The sequence below is a fragment of the Puma concolor genome, chromosome D2 (assembly GCF_028749965.1).
Source record: "Puma concolor isolate L17-30 chromosome D2, mPumCon1.1.hap2, whole genome shotgun sequence".
Lineage (NCBI taxonomy): Eukaryota > Metazoa > Chordata > Mammalia > Carnivora > Felidae > Puma > Puma concolor.
Genome location: NC_141677.1, coordinates 54,049,068 through 54,076,504, shown reverse-complemented (window position 1 = coordinate 54,076,504; position 27,437 = coordinate 54,049,068). Strand labels below are relative to the sequence as shown.

The window sequence follows — 27,437 nt, the reverse complement described above, 5'->3', positions numbered from 1 at the left end:
AAAAAGACATGGAGGAATCTTAAATGCATATTGTTAAGTGAACAAAGCCAGTCTGAACATAGCACATATTGTATGATCCCAACTATAGGACATTATGAAAAAGGCAAAACTATAGAAAGGTCAGTGATTGGCAGGGGTTTGGTAAGGGAGGGATGGGGAAAGAGATGAAGCACAAGGGATTTTTCAGGCAATAAAGCTATTCTGTATAATGTTGTCATGGTAGATGTGACACTATGCATTTGTCAAAATCAACAAAACTGTACGATATAAGAACGAACCCTAAACCCTATTACAAACTGTAGACTTAAAAATGTGTCAATATTGGTTCTTGAATTGTAGGAAATGTACTATACTCATACAAGAAACTGTGAGGGAGAGGAAGGTATATGGGAATTCTGTACTTTCTGCTCAATACGTCTCTAAACCTGGGGCGCATGGGTGGCTCAGTCGGTTAAGCATCTGATTTCAGCTCACGTCATCATCTCACGGTTCATGGGTTCAAGCCCTGTGTCAGGCTCTGTGCTGACAGCTCAGAGCCTGGAGCCCGCTTCAGATTCTGTGTCTCCCTCTCTTTCTCTGCCCCTCCCCTGCTCACGTTTTGTCTCTCTCTCTCTCTCTCTCTCTCTCTCTCTCTCTCTCTCTCCCTGAAATAAACATTAAAAAATATTTTTAATGTGTCTCTAAACCTAAAATTATAAGTAAAGGACTTGAACTGACATTTTACAAAAGAAAATACACATATGAATAGCAAATGAAAAGGCACTCAACATCAGTCATCAGAGAAATGTAAATTGAAACCACACTGAGATATCATTTTATATGTATCAAAATGGCTCATCTAGAACAGACTTACAGTATCATATGTTGTCAAGGATGTGTAGTATCTAAAATTCTCATTGTTGGGGCGCCTGGGTGGCGGAGTCGGTTAAGCGTCCGACTTCAGCCAGGTCACGATCTCGCGGTCCGTGAGTTCGAGCCCCGCGTCAGGCTCTGGGCTGATGGCTCAGAGCCTAGAGCCTGTTTCCGATTCTGTCTCCCTCTGTCTCTGCCCCTCCCCCGTTCATGCTCTGTCTCTCTCTGTCCCAAAAATAAATAAACGTTGAAAAAAAATTAAAAAAAAAAAATAATAAAATTCTCATTGAACCATTTGAAAAAATAAAAAGGTAGCCTATACCTACACTATAACCCAGCAATTCTACTCCTGTGCATATATTAAAGAGAAATATAAACATCTGCCTACAAAGACTTGTACACTAATTTTATAATAGTCTTATTCATAACACCTCCGAACTAAAAACAACCCAAATACCCACCAACCAGTAAATGGGTAAACAAATTCTTAGAACTGAATACTACTCAGCAATGAAAAGAAACAATTGGTATATGCAATAATACGGATGAATCTCAAAACATTTGGAGTGAAAAGTACTAGACAAGAAAAAATATATATTCTATGATTCCATTTATATCACTTCTGAGAAAATGTTAAACTAACCATTGGTGACAGAAATCAGAAAGAAGTTACCTCTGGAGGAGGAAGGAAGAACCGATTAGAAAGGGGCATAAAAGGGTGATGGAAGTGTTCTAAATCTTGTTTGGGGTAATGACTGGAATAGAGTATGAGAAAAGCTTTTGGGGTAGAAATAATGTTCAAATCTTGATCTTGGTGGTTATAAATAAAGGTGTATTTGCTTTTTAAAAATTCATGGGGCTACAGGGGCACCTGTGTGGCTCAGTCAGTTAAACATCAGCCTTCAGCTCAGGTCATGATCTCGCAGTTCGTGAGTTTGATACCCACATTGGGCTCTCTGCTGTCAGCGCAGAGTCTGCTTTGGATCCTCTGTCCCCCCCCTCTCTCTCTGCCCCTGCCCCATTCACACTCTCTCTCTCTCTCTTAAAAATAAATAAATAAACTTTAAAAAATGTATATAAAAAAAATTAATGGAGCTACAGACTTATGATTTGTGTATCTGGGTCTAAAAAAACCACTAAACAAATAACTTAAAAAAATAAAAAACTGCACCACAGAGTAAATATTTTATAACACATGTGACAGAAAAGGGACCAACCCTCAAAATATGCAAAGATTTTAAACCTGTTGCAGACATGTTGAACTTGAGATAGTGGAATATCCATGTGAAAAGACTCAACAAGAATCAGAGACGTCAAGGGGCGCCTGGGTGGCGCAGTCGGTTAAGCATCCGACTTTAGCCAGGTCACGATCTCGCGGTCCGTGAGTTCGAGCCCCGCGTCGGGCTCTGGGCTGATGGCTCAGAGCCTGGAGCCTGTTTCCGATTCTGTGTCTCCCTCTCTCTCTGCCCCTCGCCCGTTCATGCTCTGTCTCTCTCTGTCCCAAAAATAAATAAACGTTGAAAAAAAAAAAAATTAAAAAAAAAAAGAATCAGAGACGTCAAAACCAAGCTCAAGATTCAAGCTTTGGGAGTCATCAGAACACAAATCCAGATATCTCTTAAAGAAGGTGAAGTGATAGTAACTAACAAAAAACATTTTTGTTTACATTTTGCAAATCAAACCAAATATATCTGTGGGCCAGTTTGATTCTGCAGGTCACTAAATTTGCAACCTCTAATGATCACCAGGAATAACATCTGCTCACGCCCTTTATTACTCCATATGGATATTTATCTTGACAAAAATATGGCAAGGCACCAGAAGTGGGGTCCTAGGTATCTAGTGCAATGGCAGCCTGAACACATGCTTTTTACCTTGACTCCTTCTTGAAATTCCAATAAACTAACATGAAGAGATTTTTTAAAAAAGCATAAGCCCACACAGATAAAAAGAAAAGGAGAAGAGAGAACAAAATTTTAGAATGTTGAAAGCTGATGGACATGTGGTAAAAAAAAAAAAAAAAAAAAAAAAAAAACTCAGCATATCTTAGAAAACTAAATTCTAAGTCAATAGTTGAGAAGCCAAGAATATTCTCTAGAATCTCCAAAAATGTCAATAATTTATAGGAATTCCACTACTTATGGAAGAGGGAGTGAAAGGAGAGCTGAAGTAAGGAATATTGGTTGAAAATGTGTTTAAGAAGCAAACCCCACTTAGTCATCTGACACCTTTCTGCATTTTGGCAAAACACTAAAGAGACTAAAATAGATAATCTCTGAACAGGGGAAGACCACCCAAGGCTGAGGGCAATAGTACTGATATGAAAACAAGAGGATTAACAGAGTTTATATATACCAAATGCCCTCTTCACCACCTCAGATCCCAGAATGCTGGCAGTCAGATCTTTACCCTCCAGACAAGAGACAGGAAAAGTCTCCTCTAGGGAATCTGAGGGGCCCCAGAAGAAATAACTCCAGATATTAACGTCAAAGGCTCACCAACTAGGTAATCTATATAGCTGGTAATCTATATAGCTAATAGCCCAGCTAGGTAATCTCACAGTGAAATTCACAATCAACAAGCCCCACCCACATACCCAAAGCTTCCAATCAGCTATGTCCACTGTATTTATTTATTTTTTTTAATTTTTTTTTTCCAACGTTTATTTATTTTTGGGACAGAGAGAGACAGAGCATGAACGGGGGAGGGGCAGAGAGAGAGGGAGACACAGAATCGGAAACAGGCTCCAGGCTCTGAGCCATCAGCCCAGAGCCTGACGCGGGGCTCGAACTCACGGACCGCGAGATCGTGACCTGGCTGAAGTCGGACGCTTAACCGACTGCGCCACCCAGGCGCCCCTGTCCACTGTATTTAAATATGAGCAGTCAACCAAGGAATTACCAGATCTGAGAAACACCTCTACCAACAAAGTCAGAGATTAAAGAAAAAAATAAACAAAACAAAAATGCGGGGGGTGGAGGTACTCTGTGGAAACAGACTATATGCAAGGAGAGATATAAACAATAGATCTAAAATCTCAGAGGTAAGACAAAATACTGTTAGCAGTGAATCAATAACAGGTTATGAAAGAAAGAAAGAAAGAAAGAAAGAAAGAAAGAAAGAAAGAAAGAAAGAAAGAAAGAAAGAAAAAGAAAAAGTACAAAGAAATATTTGGAGATCAAAACACAGTTCTTAGAAATTAAAAATCAGAGAGCAGAAATGAAATAAAATCAGCATTATTTTTTAGGAGATAAAAATGAAAAAATATCCTAGAAAGTGAGTAAAGAGTCAAAAAAAAATTGTTAAAGAAGAGTAAAGAAACTAAGAGGGCCAATCTAGAAGACTAAACATCACTATCTGTCCTAGAATCAAGAAAACAGAAAGACAGGGGTGCCTGGGTGGCTCAGTGGGTTAAGTGTCCAACTTCAGCTCGGGTCATGATGTCACGGTTTGTGGGTTCAAGCCCCATATCAGGTTTTGTGCTGACAGTTCAGAACCTGGAGCCTGCTTTGGATTCTGTGTCTCCCTCTCTCTCTGCCCCTCCCCCACTTGCACTGTATCTCTCTATCTCAAAAATGAATAAACATTCAAAAAAATTTAAAAAAAGAAAACAGGCAAAAATAATTCAAGAAAATGTCCTAGAACTTAAAGACATTATCAGATCAAAGAACAGTTTCCAGGTTAAATTCCAGACAGGTTCACCAAGTACCCAGCACAATGGAAGTAAACAGACCCACATCAAAGCACATCATCAGGAAACTGCAGACCACAGAAGAGAAGATTATTCTATTTTTTTTTTAATGTTTATTACTTTTGAGAGAGAGACAGAGAGCAAGCAGAAAAGGGGCAGAGAGAGAGGGAGTCACAGAATCAGAAGCAGGCTCCAGGCTCTGAGCTGTCAGCACAGAGCCCGACGCGGGGCTTGAACTCAGACCGCGAGATCATGACCTGAGCTGTAGTTGGCCGCCCAACAGACCGAGCCACCCAGGCACCCCGAGAAGATTATTCTAAGAGAGAAAAAAAATAGATCACAAACTAAAGAAATCAGAATGGCTTCAAACTTTTCAACGGCAACCCTGGAAGCTAGAGGGCATGAGAGGTGTGTGTCTGGGGGAGGGGAGGGTAATAAGCCCACCTAGCAAGCAGATCTGTTTCTAAATACCTTTCTTTACTAAAAGGAACTAGGGTACCTTAGGGGCACCTGGGTGGCTGAGTCAGTTAAGCATCCAACTTCGGCTCAGGTCATGATCTCACGGTTCGTGGGTTCAAGCCCCAAGTTGGGCTCTGTACTGACAGCTCAGCTTGCTTCGAATTCTGTGTCTCCTGTCTCTCTCTGCCCCTCCCCCACTCATACTCTGTCTCTCTCTCTCAAAAATAAATAAACATTAGGAAAAAAACCAAGGAACTAGGGTATCTTGGAAAATGGCTATTCTAGGTCTAGGGCAAGAAAAGGAAAATGTGAGCTTGGAACATGTGTGATAAACAAGAAAGTATTCAAAGACAAATGAGGACACAGAAATTGGCTTGAGGGGTTCCCCTAGCCAAATATGGGACAAATTTGAACATAAAAAAAAGATTATAACATATTTATTTTCTTTTTTAAGGTTTACTTATGTTTGAGAGACAGAGAGAGCAAGCGAACATGAGCAGGGGAGGGGCAGAGAGAGAGAGGGGGACAGAGGATCCAAAGTGGGCTGTGCACTGACAGCAGTGAGCCCGATACAGGACTCAAACTCCCAAACTCAGAGATTGTGACCTGAGCCGAAGTCAGATGCTCAACCAACTGAACCACCCAGGTGTCTCAATACATTTATTTTTTTAAAAAAATCCATGAGTCCTAGTGATAATCAGAAAAAGAAAAAAAAAAGTAAAGGGAAATAAAAAGCAAGAGCTAAAAAAAAGAAAAGCTTCTTAAGAAAAATAGCTAATAAATGTCAAAAGAATGATAAAATTATTAAAAAAATCACCATTTTGGAATGACAGAATTATAAAACATCACCATTTTGTAATCCCATATAATAACTGATTAAAGCAAGAATCCTAAAACTAGTGGGTGAAAGGTTGTTAAGGAAATAGGACTCAAAATATCACCCCACAGATTACTTAGTAAATGCAAAGAGAAAAGATACCTTTCAAGTGATCTGGTAGTCATCCTCTTAACCAAATGATCAATTTAGCATAACCTACAGACAATCTAACAGTATACGCCTTCTGATCTCATAGAGTAAGAGGTACACAATATCATTTATGTCATACTCATGCCAAAAATATTTCATCTGAATCTAATCGTGAGAAAATAAACAAATCCAAAATGGCTTGGTCTACAAGACAACTAACCTGGACCCTTTCGGGAAAAACAAAGTAGGAAGACTGTTGCAGGTTAAAGGGACAAAAAAGTACATACCAACCAATGTTTCAGGAAAGAAAATATAAGATATCTGGGGGGGGGGGGGCGGAGTGGGGGAACTGAATATAAATATTAGATTATGGGGGTGCCTGGGTGGCTCAGTTGGTTAAGTGCCCTACTTTAGCTCAGGTCATGATCTCACAGTTCATGAGTTCAAGCCCCACATTAGGCCCTGCGCTGACAGCTCAGAGCCTGGAGCCTGCTTCAGATTCTGTGTCTCCCTCTCTCTCTGCCCCTCCCCTGCTCGTGCTCTGTCTCTAGCCCTCTCTCTCTCAAAAATAACTAAACATTAAAAAAATTTGTTTAATATTAGATTATGTTATTGAAAAAAATACAATGCCCTAAATTGGAAAACAGTGAAGAAACAATAGAAGTTAGTTATTTAAAGGCATAAATGTAAATATCAAAATAATCCCTTAAAAGAGGTCAAAGGTTTTGCCCCTAGCATGGAGGAATGATGAATGGAAGTAGGGAAGATGATATCTGTTTTTCTGCAACAAACACACGGAACTATTACCTGGATCTTTAAAATGTGAAGACATACAACTCAGATAGAAAAAGAGAATATATTCATTATATATATAAAACAAAAGACTTTCAGGATAATTTACGGTTCACGTATTAAGAACGAAAAAAATAATTCTACTAATTAGTATCAATTGGTAAAGGCCAATAAAATTCAATGTTTAGTACTATAAAGCAGGATATACACAGATCTTTAAGTATAGATTTGTATATAATGTACTGTGATAATTAAGCAGTTATTAATAAACTAAGAGGAAATCACTACTTCCCTATTATAAATGTGGAATATTCTCATTTATTCTGATTTTTCTGTTACTTTAAAATTGCTCATCTTTAAAACATTTTAAACATTATTATATCTAATGATTCTATGGTAATCAATAAAGTACTGCAAATTATTTTCATATGTCATGTATTCATTTTTTGTTATAATACAGAACATGACTAGCCTAGACTGTCAAAATATAACTACCCACACTGCTTCCATTGTGGTCCCACAACACACTTAGCTTTTGATTGTATGCAATGTTAACACAGAAGCTAATCAATATTTTTTCACTCCTATTCAGTTGTCTATTTTTCCTTCATCAATATTATCAATCTTTGATTTCACTTATAAAGGACAAGGATCCACAAATCAATGGCTAAGAATTGTTTTATTAAATGATCCTGACGGGCAAATTGCATGAAAAGGAATAAAGGTAGAGAGCAAAACTTCACATGACTCACTATAATTTATACTAAGTTTATCCATGCTTTCTTTAATAGAAAAAGAAGATTCCTATGAAAAATAAGAAAGAAACAACTCACCGTTTTGCACTCATCTGTTCTTTTAGCTTACTGTACATTTCCAGCACTGCATTAAAAAATAACTTATTTTAGCTTTCAAAATAAAAAAAACTTGAGATGAAAAAATTAAAGGGAAGAACCTATTATAAATTCATTACTTTTCTCAATACTTTAATTCAGGCTTATATTTTCAAATAAAATTTTATACTTCAAATAAATAAAAGACATTTTAATGTCTATGTATATTGAACATTACATTATTTATACACATTATCTGGAATTTGGAATACTTCCATATGCAGACACCTATAACTGAGGCTTTAACCAACTGATAATTATCATATTCAGAAACGTATATATCTTCTCTGCGGTGGAATTAGAAGTTTGGACTTTAGTTACTCAGGAAACAAAGCTGATTGAGATTAATTTTGATTCAATATCTCAAATAATATTCATATACCAAACACAAGCATGTTATAGCTCACTCAGCAAAAATTTACACCAAATTGACATAGAAAAAAACCCTCAAAAGTGTACAGCAGAGTAAATTATAATAAAATCATAAATAAACATAACAAAGCAACTTTGTTTTACCATTTCTATTATGGACTCAGAAATGCAATTAGTCAATAAAAGTTGTTATAAGCTTCAGCAAGAAGCATTCAGCTTTGCCACCAAAAAAGGTTTTAATACAACTATGCAGATTACCATTTATCCTTAGTAGAATTTCAAAGTATAAAGTGAGTAAGTTATTATTGACTCATCAAGCCAGCTCACATTTTCACAGACCAGAAAGACAGAATACTTTTTTCCCAGATTTTCTATTTTGGCTACTTCCCAGGGGTCTTCAAGTTCATAGAAGACATTGTTCATTTATCTGAAATCCGTAATACTGCGATGGTGGCAACAGCGAACCACCTCAACCCTGTGGTCCCTATGTGTATCTCTATCACAACCCCTATATTGCAACCAAGTATTTCTCATATTTTCCAACCAAAGCATTACAGTGAACACATAACCTGGGAAAAAGCCTAAAACCGCTGCTACAAGTATAAACTTTCTTTGAAGTCTCCTGTTTTACCTCAACAACTCCTGCAACTTTCTTATCTATCTTATATTATTTCCATATAAAAATAATACTCTCCTCAAAAATAATCAAGTAAAACTAATGTACCAGGAAAACACATTGTTTACCTTATGACTTCTTATACCCTCTCATACTCCTAATCCAAGGAGGAGTTAAGCAATTGTACAATAATTAATAGCTTATTTGTCTTTATTCACATTAGACTGTAGGACTCTTCAGGGCTGGGAATGTCTCATTTTCAAATTTATACTTCCAATATCTACCATAATGGCTGACACAAAAAAGTATTTACGACTGGATAATTAGATAAAAGGCTAATAGAGGAAAGGAGTTAGTTCTCAATGTGGCTATTAGGAACACAATGTTTACATAAACTCAGATCACCTGCCCAGCCTTGAAAGCAAAAACAGTAGCAGTAACAAAAGTCTAATCTCTACTTCCCTTTATTTTTCTATTCCAAATAGTTGCATAGGGGAATAAGCCCAATTCAGCTTTCTCATTCTATCAGTACCCGAATTTTTAGGCTTATTACCATTTAGGGACAAGCAATCAAACTTAGAGACTGTCTTCATGGCTACTTCACTGTATCTGATGGTGGCAAAGACATATTATTAAACATTACTAGAAGGAAGTACATTCTCAATCCTGAAACTGAACATAATAAGCAGACATTTTATTTACTCAAAGTTAGTGTGCAAGCATCCAAGATTAAACTGAGTAGAATTTCAGTGATTCTAAAAAAAAAAAGAAAAGTTAATCTCACAAAGTCAGAAAACAATGTTTTTTAGCTAATAAGATCTGACAGTTTTTGGGTGCCTGTGTGGTTCAGTCGGTTAAGCATCCAACTTTGGCTCAGGTCATGATCTCGCGGTTCTTGAGTTCAAGCCCCACATCGGGCTCTGTGCTGACAGCTCGGAGCCTGGAGCCTGTTTCAGATTCTGTGTTTCCCTCTCTCTCTGCCCCTCCCCCACTCACACTTTCTCTCTCAAAAATAAACATTAAAAAATTGTTTAATAAAATAAAATCTGACAGTTTTAACATATAATTTGTGTTCAAAGGTAATTTTATATTATATAAATATCATACAAAGCATCTCATTCTATTCTCCAGGATAAAGGTTCAGGTTCTTTCCTAAAAAAAAAATAAGTTTAGAAGATGGGACACTAAGATGGATTCAGTTTACTATATGAAGAAAAGAGGACATACACATGCTTCCTTTTGTCTGAACAGGATACATCAGGGGAAAGAAAATACTGGTTAGTTCCTTCAGAATTTATTTGATGTCCCAGTAATATCTGAGCTGTAACAGAGAGATCAAAAACTCAGAAACCTAAAAAGTCAGTCTTTCCAAAACATAGGAGTAAAGGCAAGACCAAAGAAGTGAGAAGACCTAGCACTTTTGGATGTTTGCTTATTTTATCAGCAAAATGAGACTGTGAGCAAAGCAACACCAACCTGCTTAAATGACAAAGAGAAAACAATGGAAAACTAGTTATAAAAAATGAGGCAAATTAGGAAAAGGCAAGGAAATGTCATGAAAAGACACTCTCCTCCATGGGAAAGTATTCTGAGGAAACACAAAAAAGCAGTGGGAGGGGGGTGAGGGACAAAGGACAAACTAGGCGGGAGGAAATGGGAGAGGGAGAGGTACAGGTTTTTCTAGGAACCTGATGTGACAGATCATCAAACAGGGACTTTATAAGATAAGAAGACCATGAAAATTCAAGAGCTAAAATGGGCAAGGAAGATAACCATGAGCTTTTGGGGGCAATCACCAAATAATCTGTAATTCCCATAATGAATAATGACCAAACACTATCATTAGATTATAATTTTACCAAGCCAAGCATTACACTGTAGACAAGTTTAACTCACCTGGAAGACATAACTGCAATTTTTCTACTACTGTTGTAATATTCCTCTGCTGAATTCTACATCGAATAATATCTTCAGTCTGGACTATCACCTTAGAAAAGAAGAAATGTTCATATTTTTAAGCAAACAGTTAAACTGCATCCACAAATTGAGCATACAAGAAATATATCATATTCTCACCTCCTTTCCAGCATCTTGAAATTTTCGGTTGGTATCAGTAACTTGTACCTTAAAAATAATTTCACCTTAGTTAGACAAATATGCATAAAACTGCCCTGATATAACTGCTCACCCTTGTAATCAGATCATGCTTCATGAGAAACTTAGAACAAAGAAATGCAAATTCAAATTAACTCTACAGCTTGAACTTGAACTTTTGATTGAAAAGGGCTTTTGTTAACTTCAATTACTTATGACAGTTCTTTTTAACAGATTCTGTGGCAAACTTCTCAAATTTAATCTAGATTTTTGAACTTTACTTGCTTCTCTAAGTCTGTCAAACAATTCAAATCACTGACCCAATTGACCACTGGTCCCTTTTTGATAACTTCAATGAGGTCTATGTGCCATTCATTGTCTGTAGGAAATGGTGATTGCATTTTATGGTAATTAAACATTCATACTTTGCTGAATGCAAACACTGGGTGGTTGATTAACATCAAACACGGAAATCTCAATCCACAGCAACATTTTAATGCTGCAGGTGCAGACAAAGCTCAACCTCAAATTTTCCCACATATTAAGTGACTCATTAGGTCATCATCGTAAGGAAGCACATTCTAGTTTATTAAAAATCTCATTAATTTCTGAACAAAGATGCTCAGTGACCTCATTGATGCTGTATTTGGTCTCTTGTTATCTGAATATCCTTTATATAATGGTTTTTTAATCATAACCTTTGGTGAACCAGGGTCATTTTATCTGCTAAATTCTCCAAATGTAAAGAAAGATAAATAGCACAATTCTTAGAACTAAATATTTTGAATTCTGGCTAAACAAATCCAGGTCTCATTTAATAAATAACGTTTTTGCTCTGTGGCAGAAAATGCACACCAACTTTCTTTAAGAAAATTATGCTTTGCTATTAAACTAAGTTTCAATATTATTAAATAATTTTGAGAACATAATCACTTATAGTAAGTTTTTAAAGGTTTTTAGAGGATAGTTTTTATCATTATTGTACTAATTGTCTTTTTTAAAATTCTAAAACTGCAAATGAGGCCTTTCATTGTATGAATTCTTTTCGTTCATTTCCCTGCATGGAAACAAATCCTGTTAAGTCAATGCATTACTTGCTTTACAAAAAAGAGATTACTCCTGTCATTAGCATGACAACTATGTTAATAGAGCATAAAGAGCATTCCCAAATATACACACTAACTCACTTCTTGAAAATAGTACATTTAATAATTATTTGTACATATGCACTACAAACTAATACTTCAGTAATTTAATGACAGCAAAGGTAAAGAGAATTTTTTTAAATAAGTTTCTTTTATTTTAAGTTTGTTTATTTATTTATTTTAGGAGAGAACGCGGGTGCACAAGCAGGGAAGGAGCCAGAGAAAGGGAAGAGAGAATCCCACTCAGGCTCCACACTGGCAGCATGGAGCCCCATGTGGGACTCATCATGCCTAAGCTGAAACCAAGAGTCGGATGCTTAACCAACTGAGCCACCCAGGCACCCCAAAAGTTAAGAGGATTTTAAAACATTTCTTACCTTCAGTTTTTCTGCATCAGTCCTTACTTTAAGGAGTTCTGTAATAGCATCTACAAAACCCTGATGATGAAAATTACACATCTTTTCAATTTCCTTGTCATGATTACGGATACAAGCATCTAACTTTTCCATAAACTTCTTGTGTGCATTTGGTTGGTCATCATAAACAGACCTAAATGTATACAAAAAGAAAGCTAACATTAACTTCCCAGTTCACCAAAATTTATTCTTTATTAGCCCATTCTTTGAAACCGCTAATATTTTTTGGTTTTTTGCTTTGTAATCAGTATATCAAGGTGATATTCATACATTTCAAAAATTGCTTAATTCTGATATCCAGATTTAAGCCTGTGAACATGACTTTTATTTTTAACATTTTTAAAGTTTTACTCATTTATTTATTTTGAGAGGGGGGAAGGCAGAGATAGGGAGAGACAAAATCCCAAGCAGGCTCCGTGCTGTCAACACAGAGCCCAACATGGGGCTTGAACTCACGAACTGTGAGACTGTCTCACGTTCAAGTCCAAACGTGGGGCTTGAACTCTCAAACTGTGAGATCTTGACAACTGAGTCAAGATCAAAAGTCAAGACGCTTAACCAGCTGAGCCACCCAGGCACCCCATGAATATGACTTTTAAACATACAATTAAAGCTGTTAATAATAATTTGCTATAGTACCAATATTACATTACAGTTACTTTGGAGCATAAGTTAAATGTTTAAAGTAAGCCTATAACATACCTAAAAAATACCTTCCTATCTCTTACATGTAAATTACTTCTCCCATGTAAAGGTCTCTTCACTCTAAGCTATCCTGCTCCCAAAGTCACTACCCTGAAGCTTTTCATGGTCCAAAGAGAAGGAAAAAAAGGATAATCAGGACTGATTTAAAAACAAAACAAAACAAAACAAAACAAAACATGGCACAGGAGAAGGGAATGCAATTCTACAAGTGTGAGCCCTCAAGCGGCAGCGTATTATGATAAAGCCCAATTCTTTAGAAAGATATCATTTCTATCATGGATACCACAGGCCAGATGACATAGCATGCCTTCAAGTAACAGTTGAAGCCACAGAACAGATGCAGAAGTATCACCATGAATTCCACTTAATGTAACTATGGTTCAGCACTTCTCTCCAAATTAAGTTCTTTGATTGCCAGTTAAATACAAGTTTTAACTTCATAGCAACAGCTGATAATCTTTTTTTTCTTAATGTTTACTTATTTTTGAGAGAGAGAAAAAGAGCGGGAGTAGGTGAGGGGCAGAGAGAGATGGGGGACAGAGGATCTGAAGTGAGCTCTGTGCTGACAGCAGAGAGCCTGATGTGGGGCTAAACTCACAAACTGTGATATCATAGCTTGAGCCGAAGTCAAATGCTTCAACTACTGAGCCATTCAGGCGCCCTGCAACAGCTGATAATCTTAAAACAAAACTGAGTTAATAGTACTGCCAATAGTAAAAATCATTTGTGCGAAAAATTATTTAATTTCTTTTTGAACATGTTAATATTAAATCAGTCACAAACCCTGTAGATATCTGGAAACTGCCTAGGTATCTAGAACTCAAGGTCTGAGGCTCAGAACATGAGGCTTTAACATACTAGTGCTCAAAAAAGAATCACTGAGTAAATGATTAAGGACATGATGATGAATTTCATCATTAATGATGAACAAACTCCTGATTTCTACAGCATTTACTATGTCAGGACATACTCTAAGTACTTTGTACAGTAATTCCTCACAACAAGCCTATAAAGAAGGTATTGTTACTACCCCTGCTTTACTGATGTTATAGATTATATAACTGCCATAAATTCCACAGCTAGCAAAGGGCAACTGGGATATAAATCCTGGCACTATGTCTCCAGAGTTCATATTCTCAAGCACAAGGCCATATTGCAGTCACCACGATGTTCTCTAAACATGGTGTACACATTCCTACTGTATCTCAGCTCATGCTTTCTCCACATAGAGGGCACCACCCTCCCAGCCAACCACCATGCAGAAAAAATTAACCTTACCCAAAGAAAGGTTTGGCCCTTGTCCCCAGCTCCTGGGAGGTAAATCTCTGGGATGTCCTGATAGTTGTCTTTGTTTACTTGAGGGTCTTGGGCAATGCCAAATAATCTAAGCTAGCAATGTGATTTACAATGTGACTTGCAGTGGATGGGGACCTTGGGGCCACATCATATCAGCTCTGGAGAGTCCGTAGATTAAGGGTAAACAACTCACAGCAGTGTGTCATGTGTATGTGACCAAACCCTAGGAAAAACCCTGGACACCACAGCTTAAGTGAGCTTCCCTGGCCGGCAATATTCCATGACTACTGCCACACATCATTGCTGGGAGAAGTTAAGGGGTGTCTATATGACCACTGGGAAAGGACAACGGGGAGCCCCCACTTAAAACTCTCCTAGACCCTGACTTATGTGCCTCTTCCTGATGTTAATTTTAATGTTTCTTTTGCTGCAACAAACAGCAACTGTGAATATAAAAGCTTTCTAAATTCTGTGAGTCCTCCTTCTAAATTACTGAACTTCAGAGTAGTCTTGGGGACCTCCCAATCTGTGCCCCCCAATCTGTTCCTCTTATTTGAGATTTAGTTCAATTCTCATTTCTTCCAACAGACCTTCGTCAATCACTTCCATGCCAAGTAATCTCTTCATCTGCAGAATAGGTAAATTTACAGTCCTTTCCACTCATTGTGACATGTAATTATATATTATCCTTTTACTGTAATTTAAGCCTTTCAAATATATGTCCTATATTTTATTTCTTTGTATCATCCAAAAGCTTCCTGAGGGGCAGCCTCCATGTTATAGGATTTTAATGAGTATCTATTAATAATACTAGAGACAGCAATATTGGATAGCTATTATCAAGAATTTGAGCCTTGGGGTACCTGGGTGGCTCATCTGGTTGACTGTCCAACTTCAGCTCAGGTCATGATCTCGCAGTTTGTGGGTTCGAGCCCCACGTCAGGCTCTGTGCTGTCAGCCTGAGCCTGGAGCCTGCTTCAGATTCTGTCTCCCTCTCTGCCCTTCCCCCACTCATTCTCTCTCTCCAAGAAATAAACATTAAAAAAAAAAAAAATTGAGCCTTTAAGACCTGAGCTAGAACTAGGCTCTAATCTTGGACATCTTCTCTCTTCTACCTATACTATTCTCTCAATCTCATCCAGATTTGGAGCTTATTATTCCATAAACAAATGGACACTTCCCAAATGTATGATTCTAGCCCCAACCTGTCCCCTAAACTTCAAACTCATATATTTCTCCACCTGGGTATGTGATAAGCACCTCAAATATGTTCAAAATGAATCCCTACCTTCTTCCTCAAAACCTGATCCTCCCACGGTCTTCCTCCATCTCAGTAAACCTCACTCTTCTAGTTGCTCTGGCAAAAAGCCTTGAAATCACCCCCGACTGTTTGCATTCTCTCACCCTCACTGCCAAAACAATCCAGCAAATCCAACCACATCTCACAACCTCTACTGGTGCCATCATGGACTAAGCCACCATTGTGTCTTGCCTAGAATTCTGCCAACTGCTTCTGCAATCAGTCTCCTTGATTTCACCCTTGGTCCCCTTCAGTCTGTTTACAACACAGTATACAGAATGATGCCATTAAAATATAAATCAGATCCCGTATCTCCCTTCTGCTCAAAACCCTATTTCTCTTATAATAAATAGCCCATAAATCGCTATATAATTTTGCCCCATGTTATCTCACTGACCTCACTTCCTAATACTTACTCTCCACTTTAGTTATTCTATGCCAGCAACACTGGCCTCCCTGTAGTTCCTGCAACACACCAAGCACATTCCTGTCCTATGCTTTACACACACACTATTTCCTTTACCTGGATCACACTTCTCACATGTGGGATGCCTCCCTTACCACTTACAGGGTTTTTTTTTTTTTTTATCCCCTTCCTGATGAGGCCCTTTCTGACTACAATATCTACATTATAAACACACACACACACACACACACACACACACACACACACACACACACACACACAAAATTCCCTTCCCTGCTTTACTTTTTCTATTTTCTGAAACAAAGTAGTTTACTTTATCACTGCATCACTCTTACCACTATACTCGAATATATGCTCAATTGCATACTTTTATTTATTTTGTCTTTGCCCACGGGAATGTAAGTTATATGACGGAAGAGCTTTTTGTCTGTTTTGTTCCCCAATGAATGCTCAGCCCTAGAATAAATAATACTTATCACATAGCAGATGCTTAATAAATAATTGATGAATAACTCGATGGATAAATGGATGGAGACAAATGGAATCAGAACGGACACTTACTAACTGTTCTATGTCAGAAAAGCCCCTTCTCTAAATCGCAACTTTCTCAACAATAAAATAGGGATGAAAAATAGTAGCTACATCAGAGAGTTATAAGGATTAAATTAGTAAACACATGAAAGATTCTTAGCAGTAACTGACATATGGTAAGTGCTCAATATATACACTGGCTACTAGCATAATATGCACATAAAAAACAACCAAATCCTGGGGCGCCTGGGTGGCGCAGTCGGTTAAGCGTCCGACTTCAGCCAGGTCACGATCTCGCGGTCTGTGAGTTCGAGCCCCGCGTCGGGCTCTGGGCTGATGGCTCAGAGCCTGGAGCCTGTTTCCGATTCTGTGTCTCCCTCTCTCTCTGCCCCTCCCCCGTTCATGCTCTGTCTCTCTCTGTCCCAAAAATAAATAAACGTTGAAAAAAAAAAATTAAAAAAAAAAAAAAAAAAAACAACCAAATCCTTATTAAAGAGTGAACTGGCTGTTGAATAGGTACTGGTTGCAATATCAAATATAGCTACCCCATACTAAAGGAGCTGACTACCACTAATACTTGACATCTGCATGGGGCCTTCCGTATTTTTTATATCCAATGTTTTATTTCTTATACAGCACCAGAGAAAATATTGCCTCCTTTTCACAAGTGAGGGAGTAGGCATAGAAATGGCAAATGGTGGGGTGCCTGGGTGACTCAGTCAGGTCGTGATCTCACAGTCTGTGGGTTCGACAACTATCAGCACAGAACCTGCTTTGGATCCTTTGTCCTTTGTCCCCTCTTTCTCTGCACCTCCCTTGCTCACTGTCTCTCAAAAAGAAAAAAAAAAAAGAATTGGCAAATGGCTTGCTCATTTGCTGGTTATTAGTAAGGGACTGAGGCAATACTAGAATTCCCAGAATACTTTTTTGCTTCCCTTGTGCTTTTCCTATAATTAATACATATAATTAATAAGAATTCTTAAACAAACATTACTCCACAGGAAAAACCATATGCAAGAGACAGTTAATCTGATATTGGTGTGCTATAAACAAATTTGTATTTCATAACTCTGAACACTTATTGAAGTAATATATATACTCATTTCTAATTTTTTTTTACCTATTTGAATAAAAGTTTGAAATTTATCTGACTCTTAAAATACCAGGTAGTAAACAAACATACCAAAACAACCGTCCTCTCTCTCTCTTTTTTTTTTCCTGTTACAGCTGTAGCACTGTACCAAAAATCTAAGAGATATTTTAGGACAACCCTACTACAATGTCTCTCCAAAGAGGATTTGACTCTGTTTGTGAGTGCAAAGGGCAATATTATTACCTCTTTTAAAAATAGTAATAACAGGGGTGCCTGGGTGGCTCAGTCAGTTAAACATCCGACTCTTGATTTCGGCTTAGGTCATGATCTCGCAGTTCGTGAGTTCGAGCCCTGCATTGGGCTCCACACTGAGAATGTGGAGCCTGTTTGGGGTTCTCTCTCTCTGCCCCTCCCTCCCTCTCTCAAAATAAACAAACTTAAAGCTGCCTTTTAAAAAACAGTAATAACATATAAACAGAAAGAAAAAAAACAAGTTATTTTCCAGAAGTCTATTTTATTCTAGAAAGTTCTTAAAGCCCATCTTCTAGTGTATCTTTCTAATTTATTCTCCAGGGTTTTAAAAGAAAAACCACTCCTGTCTTATAGTAATTCAGGACACTGCCAGTGCATCTATTATAGCATCACAGGTGAATGACTCTTTCTCTACAAAGTACATCAGAACATATGCAATACCCACCCACCATTAATAGAAAACCAAAGCCTGAAATGGGTGAACTATTTACATTCCATGCCTTCTGCTGTTAGAACTGTAAGCCCCAATAAAGGAAATAAAAATAACATAAAGGAATCAGTACTGTGAATGATCCACCTATAACTAAGTCTTAGTCTCTCTTGACTGTTACACCACTGATAACCACTTGCTGTTAGAGACATAAATACAAGCTGCAGTCCAAGCTGATATAACCATGCATCACCCATAATCTATACCAATGAGATCATCCTGAACAGAACGCACAGGAATAAAGAAGCAGAGATGAGGAAACATTCTAAATCACAGGAATAAAATGCATTTTTTTAAAAGCACTGACGGTTCAAGCAAGTGCCAGAATCCACAATTCATGATTAGACAGAATTTGGCCTTAAAAACGACCCTGGAAGGTTCCTAGTTCTGACTTTCTTTTTTTTTTTTTTTTTAATTTATATATGAAATTTATTGTCAAATTGGTTTCCATACAACACCCAGTGCTCATCCCAAAAGGTGCCCTCCTCAATACCCATCACCCACCCTCCCCTCCCTCCCACCCCCCATCAACCCTCAGTTTGTTCTCAGTTTTTAACAGTCTCTTATGCTTTGGCTCTCTCCCACTCTAACCTCTTTTTTTTTTTTTTTTTCCCCTTCCCCTCCCCCATGGGTTTCTGTTAAGTTTCTCAGGATCCACATAAGAGTGAAACCATATGGTATCTGTCTTTCTCTGTATGGCTTATTTCACTTAGCATCACACTCTCCAGTTCCATCCACGTTGCTACAAAAGGCCATATTTCATTTTTTCTCATTGCCACGTAGTATTCCATTGTGTATATAAACCACAATTTCTTTATCCATTCATCCGTTGATGGACATTTAGGCTCTTTCCATAATTTGGCTATTGTTGAGAGTGCTGCTATGAACATTGGGGTACAAGTGCCCCTATGCATCAGTACTCCTGTATCCCTTGGATAAATTCCTAGCAGTGCTATTGCTGGGTCATAGGGTAGGTCTATTTTTAATTTTCTGAGGAACCTCCACACTGCTTTCCAGAGCGGCTGCACCAATTTGCATTCCCACCAACAGTGCAAGAGGGTTCCCGTTTCTCCACATCCTCTCCAGCATCTATAGTCTCCTGATTTGTTCATTTTGGCCACTCTGACTGGCGTGAGGTGATACCTGAGTGTGGTTTTGATTTGTATTTCCCTGATAAGGAGCGACGCTGAACATCTTTTCATGTGCCTGTTGGCCATCCGGATGTCTTCTTTAGAGAAGTGTCTATTCATGTTTTCTGCCCATTTCTTCACTGGGTTATTTGCTTTTCGGGTGTGGAGTTTGGTGAGCTCTTTATAGATTTTGGATACTAGCCCTTTGTCCGATATGTCATTTGCAAATATCTTTTCCCATTCCGTTGGTTGCCTTTTAGTTTTGTTGGTTGTTTCCTTTGCTGTGCAGAAGCTTTTTATCTTCATAAGGTCCCAGTAATTCACTTTTGCTTTTAATTCCCTTGCCTTTGGGGATGTGTCGAGTAAGAGATTGCTACGGCTGAGGTCAGAGAGGTCTTTTCCTGCTTTCTCCTCTAAGGTTTTGATGGTTTCCTGTCTCACATTCAGGTCCTTTATCCATTTTGAGTTTATTTTTGTGAATGGTGTGAGAAAGTGGTCTAGTTTCAACCTTCTGCATGTTGCTGTCCAGTTCTGCCAGCACCATTTGTTAAAGAGACTGTCTTTTTTCCATTGGATGTTCTTTCCTGCTTTGTCAAAGATGAGTTGGCCATACGTTTGTGGGTCTAGTTCTGGGGTTTCTATTCTATTCCATTGGTCTATGTGTCTGTTTTTGTGCCAATACCATGCTGTCTTGATGATGACAGCTTTGTAGTAGAGGCTAAAGTCTGGGATTGTGATGCCTCCTGCTTTGGTCTTCTTCTTCAAAATTCCTTTGGCTATTCGGGGCCTTTTGTGGTTCCATATGAATTTTAGGATTGCTTGTTCTAGTTTCGAGAAGAATGCTGGTGCAATTTTGATTGGGATTGCATTGAATGTGTAGATAGCTTTGGGTAGTATTGACATTTTGACAATATTTATTCTTCCAATCCATGAGCAGGGAATGTCTTTCCATTTCTTTAAATCTTCTTCAATTACCTTCATAAGCTTTCTATAGTTTTCAGCATACAGATCCTTTACATCTTTGGTTAGATTTATTCCTAGGTATTTTATGCTTCTTGGTGCAATTGTGAATGGGATCAGTTTCTTTATTTGTCTTTCTGTTGCTTCATTGTTAGTGTATAAGAATGCAACTGATTTCTGTACATTGATTTTGTATCCTGCAACTTTGCTGAATTCATGTATCAGTTCTAGCAGACTTTTGGTGGAGTCTATCGGATTTTCCACGTATAATATCATGTCATCTGCAAAAAGCGAAAGCTTGACTTCATCTTTGCCAATTTTGATGCCTTTGATTTCCTTTTGCTGTCTGATTGCTGATGCTAGAACTTCCAGCACTATGTTAAACAACAGCGGTGAGAGTGGGCATCCCTGTCGTGTTCCTGATCTCAGGGAAAAAGCTCTCAGTTTTTCCCCGTTGAGGATGATGTTAGCTGTGGGCTTTTCATAAATAGCTTTTATGATCTTTAAGTATGTTCCTTCTATCCCGACTTTCTCAAGGGTTTTTATTAAGAAAGGGTGCTGGATTTTGTCAAAGGCCTTTTCTGCATCGATTGACAGGATCATATGGTTCTTCTCTTTTTTTTTGTTAATGTGATGTATCACGTTGATTGATTTGCGAATGTTGAACCAGCCCTGCATCCCAGGAATGAATCCCACTTGATCATGGTGAATAATTCTTTTTATATGCCGTTGAATTCGATTTGCTAGTATCTTATTGAGAATTTTTGCATCTATATTCATCAGGGATATTGGCCTGTAGTTCTCTTTTTTTACTGGGTCTCTGTCTGGTTTAGGAATCAAAGTAATACTGGCTTCATAGAATGAGTCTGGAAGTTTTCCTTCCCTTTCTATTTCTTGGAATAGCTTGAGAAGGATAGGTATTATCTCTGCTTTAAACGTCTGGTAGAACTCCCCTGGGAAGCCATCTGGTCCTGGACTCTTATTTGTTGGGAGATTTTTGATAACCGACTCAATTTCTTCGCTGGTTACTGACTTTCTTAACTTCGTAGATGCAGCACAAATCTAAAAGCCAAACGCAAGCACTCAAAATGGAATTAATCAATACATGTAGTTGATTTAACCCTCTACCCACTCTGATGAAAAATTATATTCGAAATAACTAGTCTGATAATTTGTAATAAAGCCAACAATAAATAGCTGGGGGACTAGAGAGAAACAGGAAGGGAGAAAGGGTGGGTATGTATAAGATCCCTGGAAAAAGGAAGAAAGCAGAAACAATACCTCTCCCAAGTATTTCTTGACACCAGAGGCATAGTAGGAATTATCCATCTTTTCTCTGAAGAAGCCTATGTTTAATTATAGAGATAATTTGGAGAGACGGTGGAGGAAGGATACGGAAAGCAAAAAAGGGTGTGCACTCCCTATCAACAATTCCCCACAGTGACTAAACTGACTAAAGAGGAGTCATATATCTATTGCTTGTGGCTTAATGTGGTAAACATCAAAAAACAGTTAACAACCAAGATTTACTATTAAGTACTTTGCATGCATTACCTCATTATATTCACTACAGCTTTACAACATAGATTCTATTAGCATCCCCATTTACAAATGTAGTTTGGGAAGATTAAGACTTTAGGTCCAAAGTCACACAGTAGTAGAGCCAAGATTTAACCCCAAGTCTACCTGACTCCAAATCAGTGCTCTTAACCATTATGTCATACAGACTCTCCGATCAGAAATGGGTGATAAGCAGCATGAAATGCAGAGAAGTTACGAGCATAGCAACTAACCAGATCACCTTTGAAGATCAACAATTGAGAATGACTCAATAGGGAATCCCTGATGTGCACTGTTGCACCCATCAGGTGAAATCATCCAATGGACAGAAAAAAAGGATGAGAACTGAGGCATAGCTAATTGTTAGGCAGTATTAAATTACAAATGCAACAAAATAAAGAGGAGCAAAATATGAAGTAGAGAAATCTAAGGGCCCCATACTCATCTAACCTTGGGCAGAGACTGAAAAGTCTATTTTTTTGTCTCTAAATGACAGTCATTACTCTTTGAAATTTTAATTTGCAGGGTAAGAAAGGACATGCCATGCAGTGCTATTCACTCTTTGAATCCTAAACTGGTTAACAGTTTTATCCATCTAATTATTAATGTGCAGATATATTACTGATCTAACTTTCAAGCAATATATAATTTTAATGAAAATAATTTTTCTTCTTTCAAAATGTCCCTCAGAATGCTATAATGTCTACTGGCAGGCCTAATTCAAATCCTATAAGTAAATACACACAGATATATGGCAGAACCAGGAAAAGTGAACATCAAAAAGTCGGTAAATTTTCCACCATCCCACATCCACTAAGCTTGTAAATTAGTGCTCCATATACAGAGGAAACTTGAACAACAAGGATGTGAACTGAGCAGGTACACTTACAAATTTTCTTCAATACAGTATGGTACTGAAAATGTATTTTCTCTTCCTTACAATTTTCTTAATAACATTTTCTTTTATCTAGCTTACATGATTGCAAGAATGCACTATATATAAACATATAAAATATGTGTTAATTGACCGTTTATGGTATTAAGGCTTCTGGTCAACAGTAGGTTATTAGTAGTTAAATCTTTGGGGAGTCAAAAGTTATATGTAGATTTCCAACTGCACAGGGGGTCAGTGCCCTTAATCCACACATTGTTCAAGGGTCAAGTGTACATATAATAACTTCAGGGTAAGAGAGTTCAGTCTTCCCTTCCAAAAGCTCAGCACAATAAAATCTTATTTCTACCAAAATGTAATGCTAATCAGGCCAAAATGCAATGTAAAATCAATTTTAAAAGAAGAGATGATTTAAAAACTTCATGTGAAGATAAAGATGGACCATGATACACTAAAGATTTTAATTTACATATTTTAATTTTAGCAAGTAGGAATGCATAAAAATAATGTAGGTCTTAAAAAAGCATAGCTTAAAAATTCTTTTAAGTACACATTTTCTATCTTCATTATATCTAATCTTCCACACCAAAGCAAAATGTTGAAATATGAGTTATCATACATTATTTGATCATCTGATGTATCAGGTTTATGGCTTTTAAACAAGTAAATCATCTTTCAGAAATGCCTTCTTGAATTGTATGCACAGGGCTCCACCTAGTGGTAATAAAATAGATACAAGAAAAACCAAAATATCATTAAAATGTTAAAATTGGCTCTTTAAAAATTAATGTTACCAAATAAAATGTCTTAATGGAGGAACTCGGGCTACTTCGAGTTTTTGGACAGATGCTATATTATTTATTAATCATATTCAAGGTTTCTTTTCTTTTCTTTTTTTTAAGGAAAACCTCCTTTCTGACAAAACAACATTCTTAAGATATTACGTGAACAAGGGCTTTCTTATTACTGGTAACATACCAGGATATTTTTTGCCAAAAGGCACATAATTTCCTAATACCATTTTTGGTACCTTTTTCTTTCACTATATTTCACTATATAAAATATATATTTCACTATATTTCACTATATAAAAAAGCCATCACAATAATTAAAAAAAATAAAATGCACATGTTTCTCCTACTATCGGAAAGTAGAGAGCTCCCATGAAACAGGAATGGTATAAAGTGAAGAAGCCATTACTCCTAATTTCTATGGAAAATTTTTTTAGCATTCCCAGACGCACAAAATAACCTCTCTTAGGCTTTTCTGATATACTTTAGGAAACATCTTGTTAACAGATGCACAAAATAAATCAAGATAAAACACAGATGCTCACACAGTTCAGAGCTATGGTGGCTTTACACTGAGTACAGGTCCCCAGGAAAGAACCTGACATTGCCACTTTTGATGCTTATGCTGCTGAACACAATTTTCACTTTTTGCCTTTTTCCTAAAAAGCAAAAATCTTCTTTGGATTTCTTTCAGTTAGTGGAAATCGGTACTTATTTAGGTTTTATAAAAGTGAACTGATGAAACACAAACTTTCAAAGAGCAGGGGATACCTGTATTTATTTGCTGAGAAATGACTTTTTAACTTTTAATAAAATGTTTATATTTTTTTAAAAAATGATAAAATCTCAATATACCCAATCCAATTTCTCTAACCTACCTATGTTTACTGGAGCGCCATAGTTCCTTTTCTAGACAAAATAAAAATGGCTTTTCTCTATCTCAGAATCCTGTGTTCTCCAATAGCATGGATATGCTGGTGCATAACCACAAAAGAACAGAGCAAAGCCCTACACAGAATAATCTGAAGATATTCCCCTAAAGTGACTACCATTAAAATATTGGATATTGGCAGACTTTCCTATGAATCTTTGAAAAAATATACATAATTCTACGTAGCAATATAAAATAGAAAGAAAAAACGCAGTCAATATAAAATTATCATACCTAATACTCCTCTAACATTTTCCCAACCATTTTATCAAATATATCAAGCATGAATAACAACATTCTCATTAACTTTCCCTGACACCCTGTAATCCAGGAGCAAATAAGAAATGAAATAGCTCCAAGACAGTAACACCTGGATAAAAGACAAAGGAGTATTCTTTCCAACAATATTCAATATTTATTAAGTACCGACTGTAAGCAATAGAAACTGAAAATCAAGTGCAGAAACAACTCTTTAACTTCTTTTTATTTGTATATCACTATCTTTTTAAAAATTCATCTTTCAGGGCACCTGGGTGGCTCAGTCGGTTGAGCTTCTGACTTCGGCTCAGGTCATGATCTCATGGTCTGTGGGTTCGAGCCCCACATCGGGCTCTGTGGTGACAGCTCGGAGCCTGGAGCCTGCTTCAGATTCTGTGTCTCCCTCTCTCTCTGACCCTCTCCCACTCATGTTCTGTCTGTCTCTGTCTCAAAAATAAATGAACATTAAAAAAAATTCATCTTTCATTTATTTGTACCTTTTATTTGTGTAACACAAAAAATTTATTTTCTAATTATTTAGTGTATATTTCATTTTCCAATCTCCTTGAGAACTAAAGGTGTCTTCTATTTCTATATTCAGTTCACAAGTGCCAAAATGATGCAAATAACTGCAAATCTTAATAAAAAGAACAGGCTCACTAGAGGGCACCCTTCACCAAAAAGTAAAAATCCAAATATTTTCTTTGACTATTGCATCAAAGTATGGTGTGAATCGCATATTCAACCTAATTAACAAATAAAAACTATGAAATCAAAATAACATTTCCTCTTTTTTGAAGCTGCTTTATCCTGATATCTACTGCTTTAATGTAATGGTTAAAAATAGCAGAAATGAACCATAAACACCATAAAAATTCTCTGGCAATTCCAGACTCATAATAATTTTTGGAGGTCCTAGAAAAGATACCAACATAAATATATCCGAAGAAAAAACAAGAACTTGGGGCACCTGGGTGGCTCAGTCAGTTAGGCATCCAAATCTTTTAATTTTGGCTCAGGTCATGATCTCACTGTTCCTAGGATCAAACCCTGCATTGGGCTCTGTGCTGACAGCAGGGAGTCTGCTTGGGATTCTCTCTCTCCTCTCTCTTTGCCCCCCCTCGCCTCCCTCCTCGCTCATGAACATGCTTACACACTCTAACACACTTACACACTCTCACTCTCTTAAACATTTTTAAATGAAAAGTAACAGTAAAAACAAGACCTTTACTAAAATGTACAATACATTAAAAATGAAAGCCAGATGTATTTAATTTGAACTTTGGAAGAAAGCATTCAGAACTATGCATTTAAAAAATAAATATATACTAACGAGTATTAATTTGATTTTTATAATGTGTTTTTCAAAAGACAAAAAAAATTGCCAAGTAAGTGTAATTCTTAAGTAGTATGGAGGAAAATAGAAACATGGTTACCCTGATATAAGGCTGATCCAAATTCACATTAATCCTGACCATACAATCCACTGCTGTACAGAGAAAGTCACAGCTTTGCAGAAAAACAGTAAGTTGAGAAGAACAATTCTGTGTCCACTCAAAAACAGAATGTAAGTAACAAAAATAAATAAATAAATAAATAAATAAATAAATAAATAAAAGCTTTTACCTTTGTATTAGTGTTTTGCAATCTATAAAGCCATTTTACACAGTACATCATTGCATTTGATTCCAAGAACCCTTGGGAAGTAGACAGGGTTTTATCTCTATCTCACAGATGAAGGAACTGAAAGTTTGAGAAGTTAAAGGATTTACTCAACACCATGTCCCTACTTTTTAGGCCAGAGCCAGGTATACAACCCAAGTCTTGGACTTATAAGAAGTGTGGAAACTATTGCACAAAAAAGGTAAAAGCAGCTCACTGCACACAAATCACCATCCGATTACTGAAATTATTTACCTTAAATCTGTCAGTTAAATATTCATTGCTCATTCCCAGAGTACCTTTCTTATTATCGATCATGGCAATGCCTCTATGCCTCTATTAACGAAGTCTGTCAAAATTAAGCTCCTTTATAATAAGGTTGGCCATACCCAGGCATCAACAATACATACACACACTCTCACAAACCACACAAAAACTAGTTGCCTGCCTTCACATTCAGACATGAAAGCAAAAAAACACACCATTGTACACAGATTCTATTAGGCCTGGTCTACCAAACTGAAAAGAACCAGCCCTTCTAGTAAGACAGGCCTAAAAGCAAACCTGATTTATGTTCTTTTTACCATAGGAATGAATGAAAGTATAGGAATGAAAGGGGTAGGTAGGCAATGTTGGTGGTATTTTGTTTTTTCCATCATTTAAAACCGAAAAAAGGTATGGAGAAGATATAAGGTCAGGGATTTTGCTTGCATCAAGCAGCCCCTTAAAGTTACCAGAGCCCTGTATCTACCTGGGAGCTGCAGAGGAATAAGCGACCTACATCACTTTTTTGTGAGTTAATTTCAGTATCTGAGCCTCCTCTGACCTAGCACAAGTTTAAAATACAGTACCTTCCCTCCCTGAG

At 37.2% G+C, this 27,437-nt stretch overlaps 1 protein-coding gene across 8 annotated transcripts in view; it reads right to left on the bottom strand.

Moving 5' to 3' along the window:
* The window catches only part of EXOC6 (exocyst complex component 6), a 234,594-nt gene that overhangs the window by 168,955 nt on the left and 38,202 nt on the right, over window positions 1–27,437 (bottom strand). For 5 of the 8 annotated variants that reach the window (XR_015241737.1, XM_086680379.1, XM_025917949.2 and 2 more), the window contains 4 exons: window positions 12,256–12,427; window positions 10,716–10,763; window positions 10,536–10,626; window positions 7,595–7,640 (listed from right to left, as the gene is read on the bottom strand). Coding sequence is in view for 7 of the 8 variants with exons in the window: in XM_086680379.1 (XP_086536505.1) it covers window positions 7,595–7,640; window positions 10,536–10,626; window positions 10,716–10,763; window positions 12,256–12,427 (357 nt within the window). In the remaining variant the exon portion in view is untranslated. Of the gene's footprint in view, window positions 1–7,594; window positions 7,641–10,535; window positions 10,627–10,715; window positions 10,767–12,255; window positions 12,428–23,549; window positions 23,906–25,181; window positions 25,517–27,437 lie in introns of those variants that run through there. The other 3 variants (XM_086680382.1, XM_086680380.1, XM_086680385.1) reach the window with 3 other exon arrangements.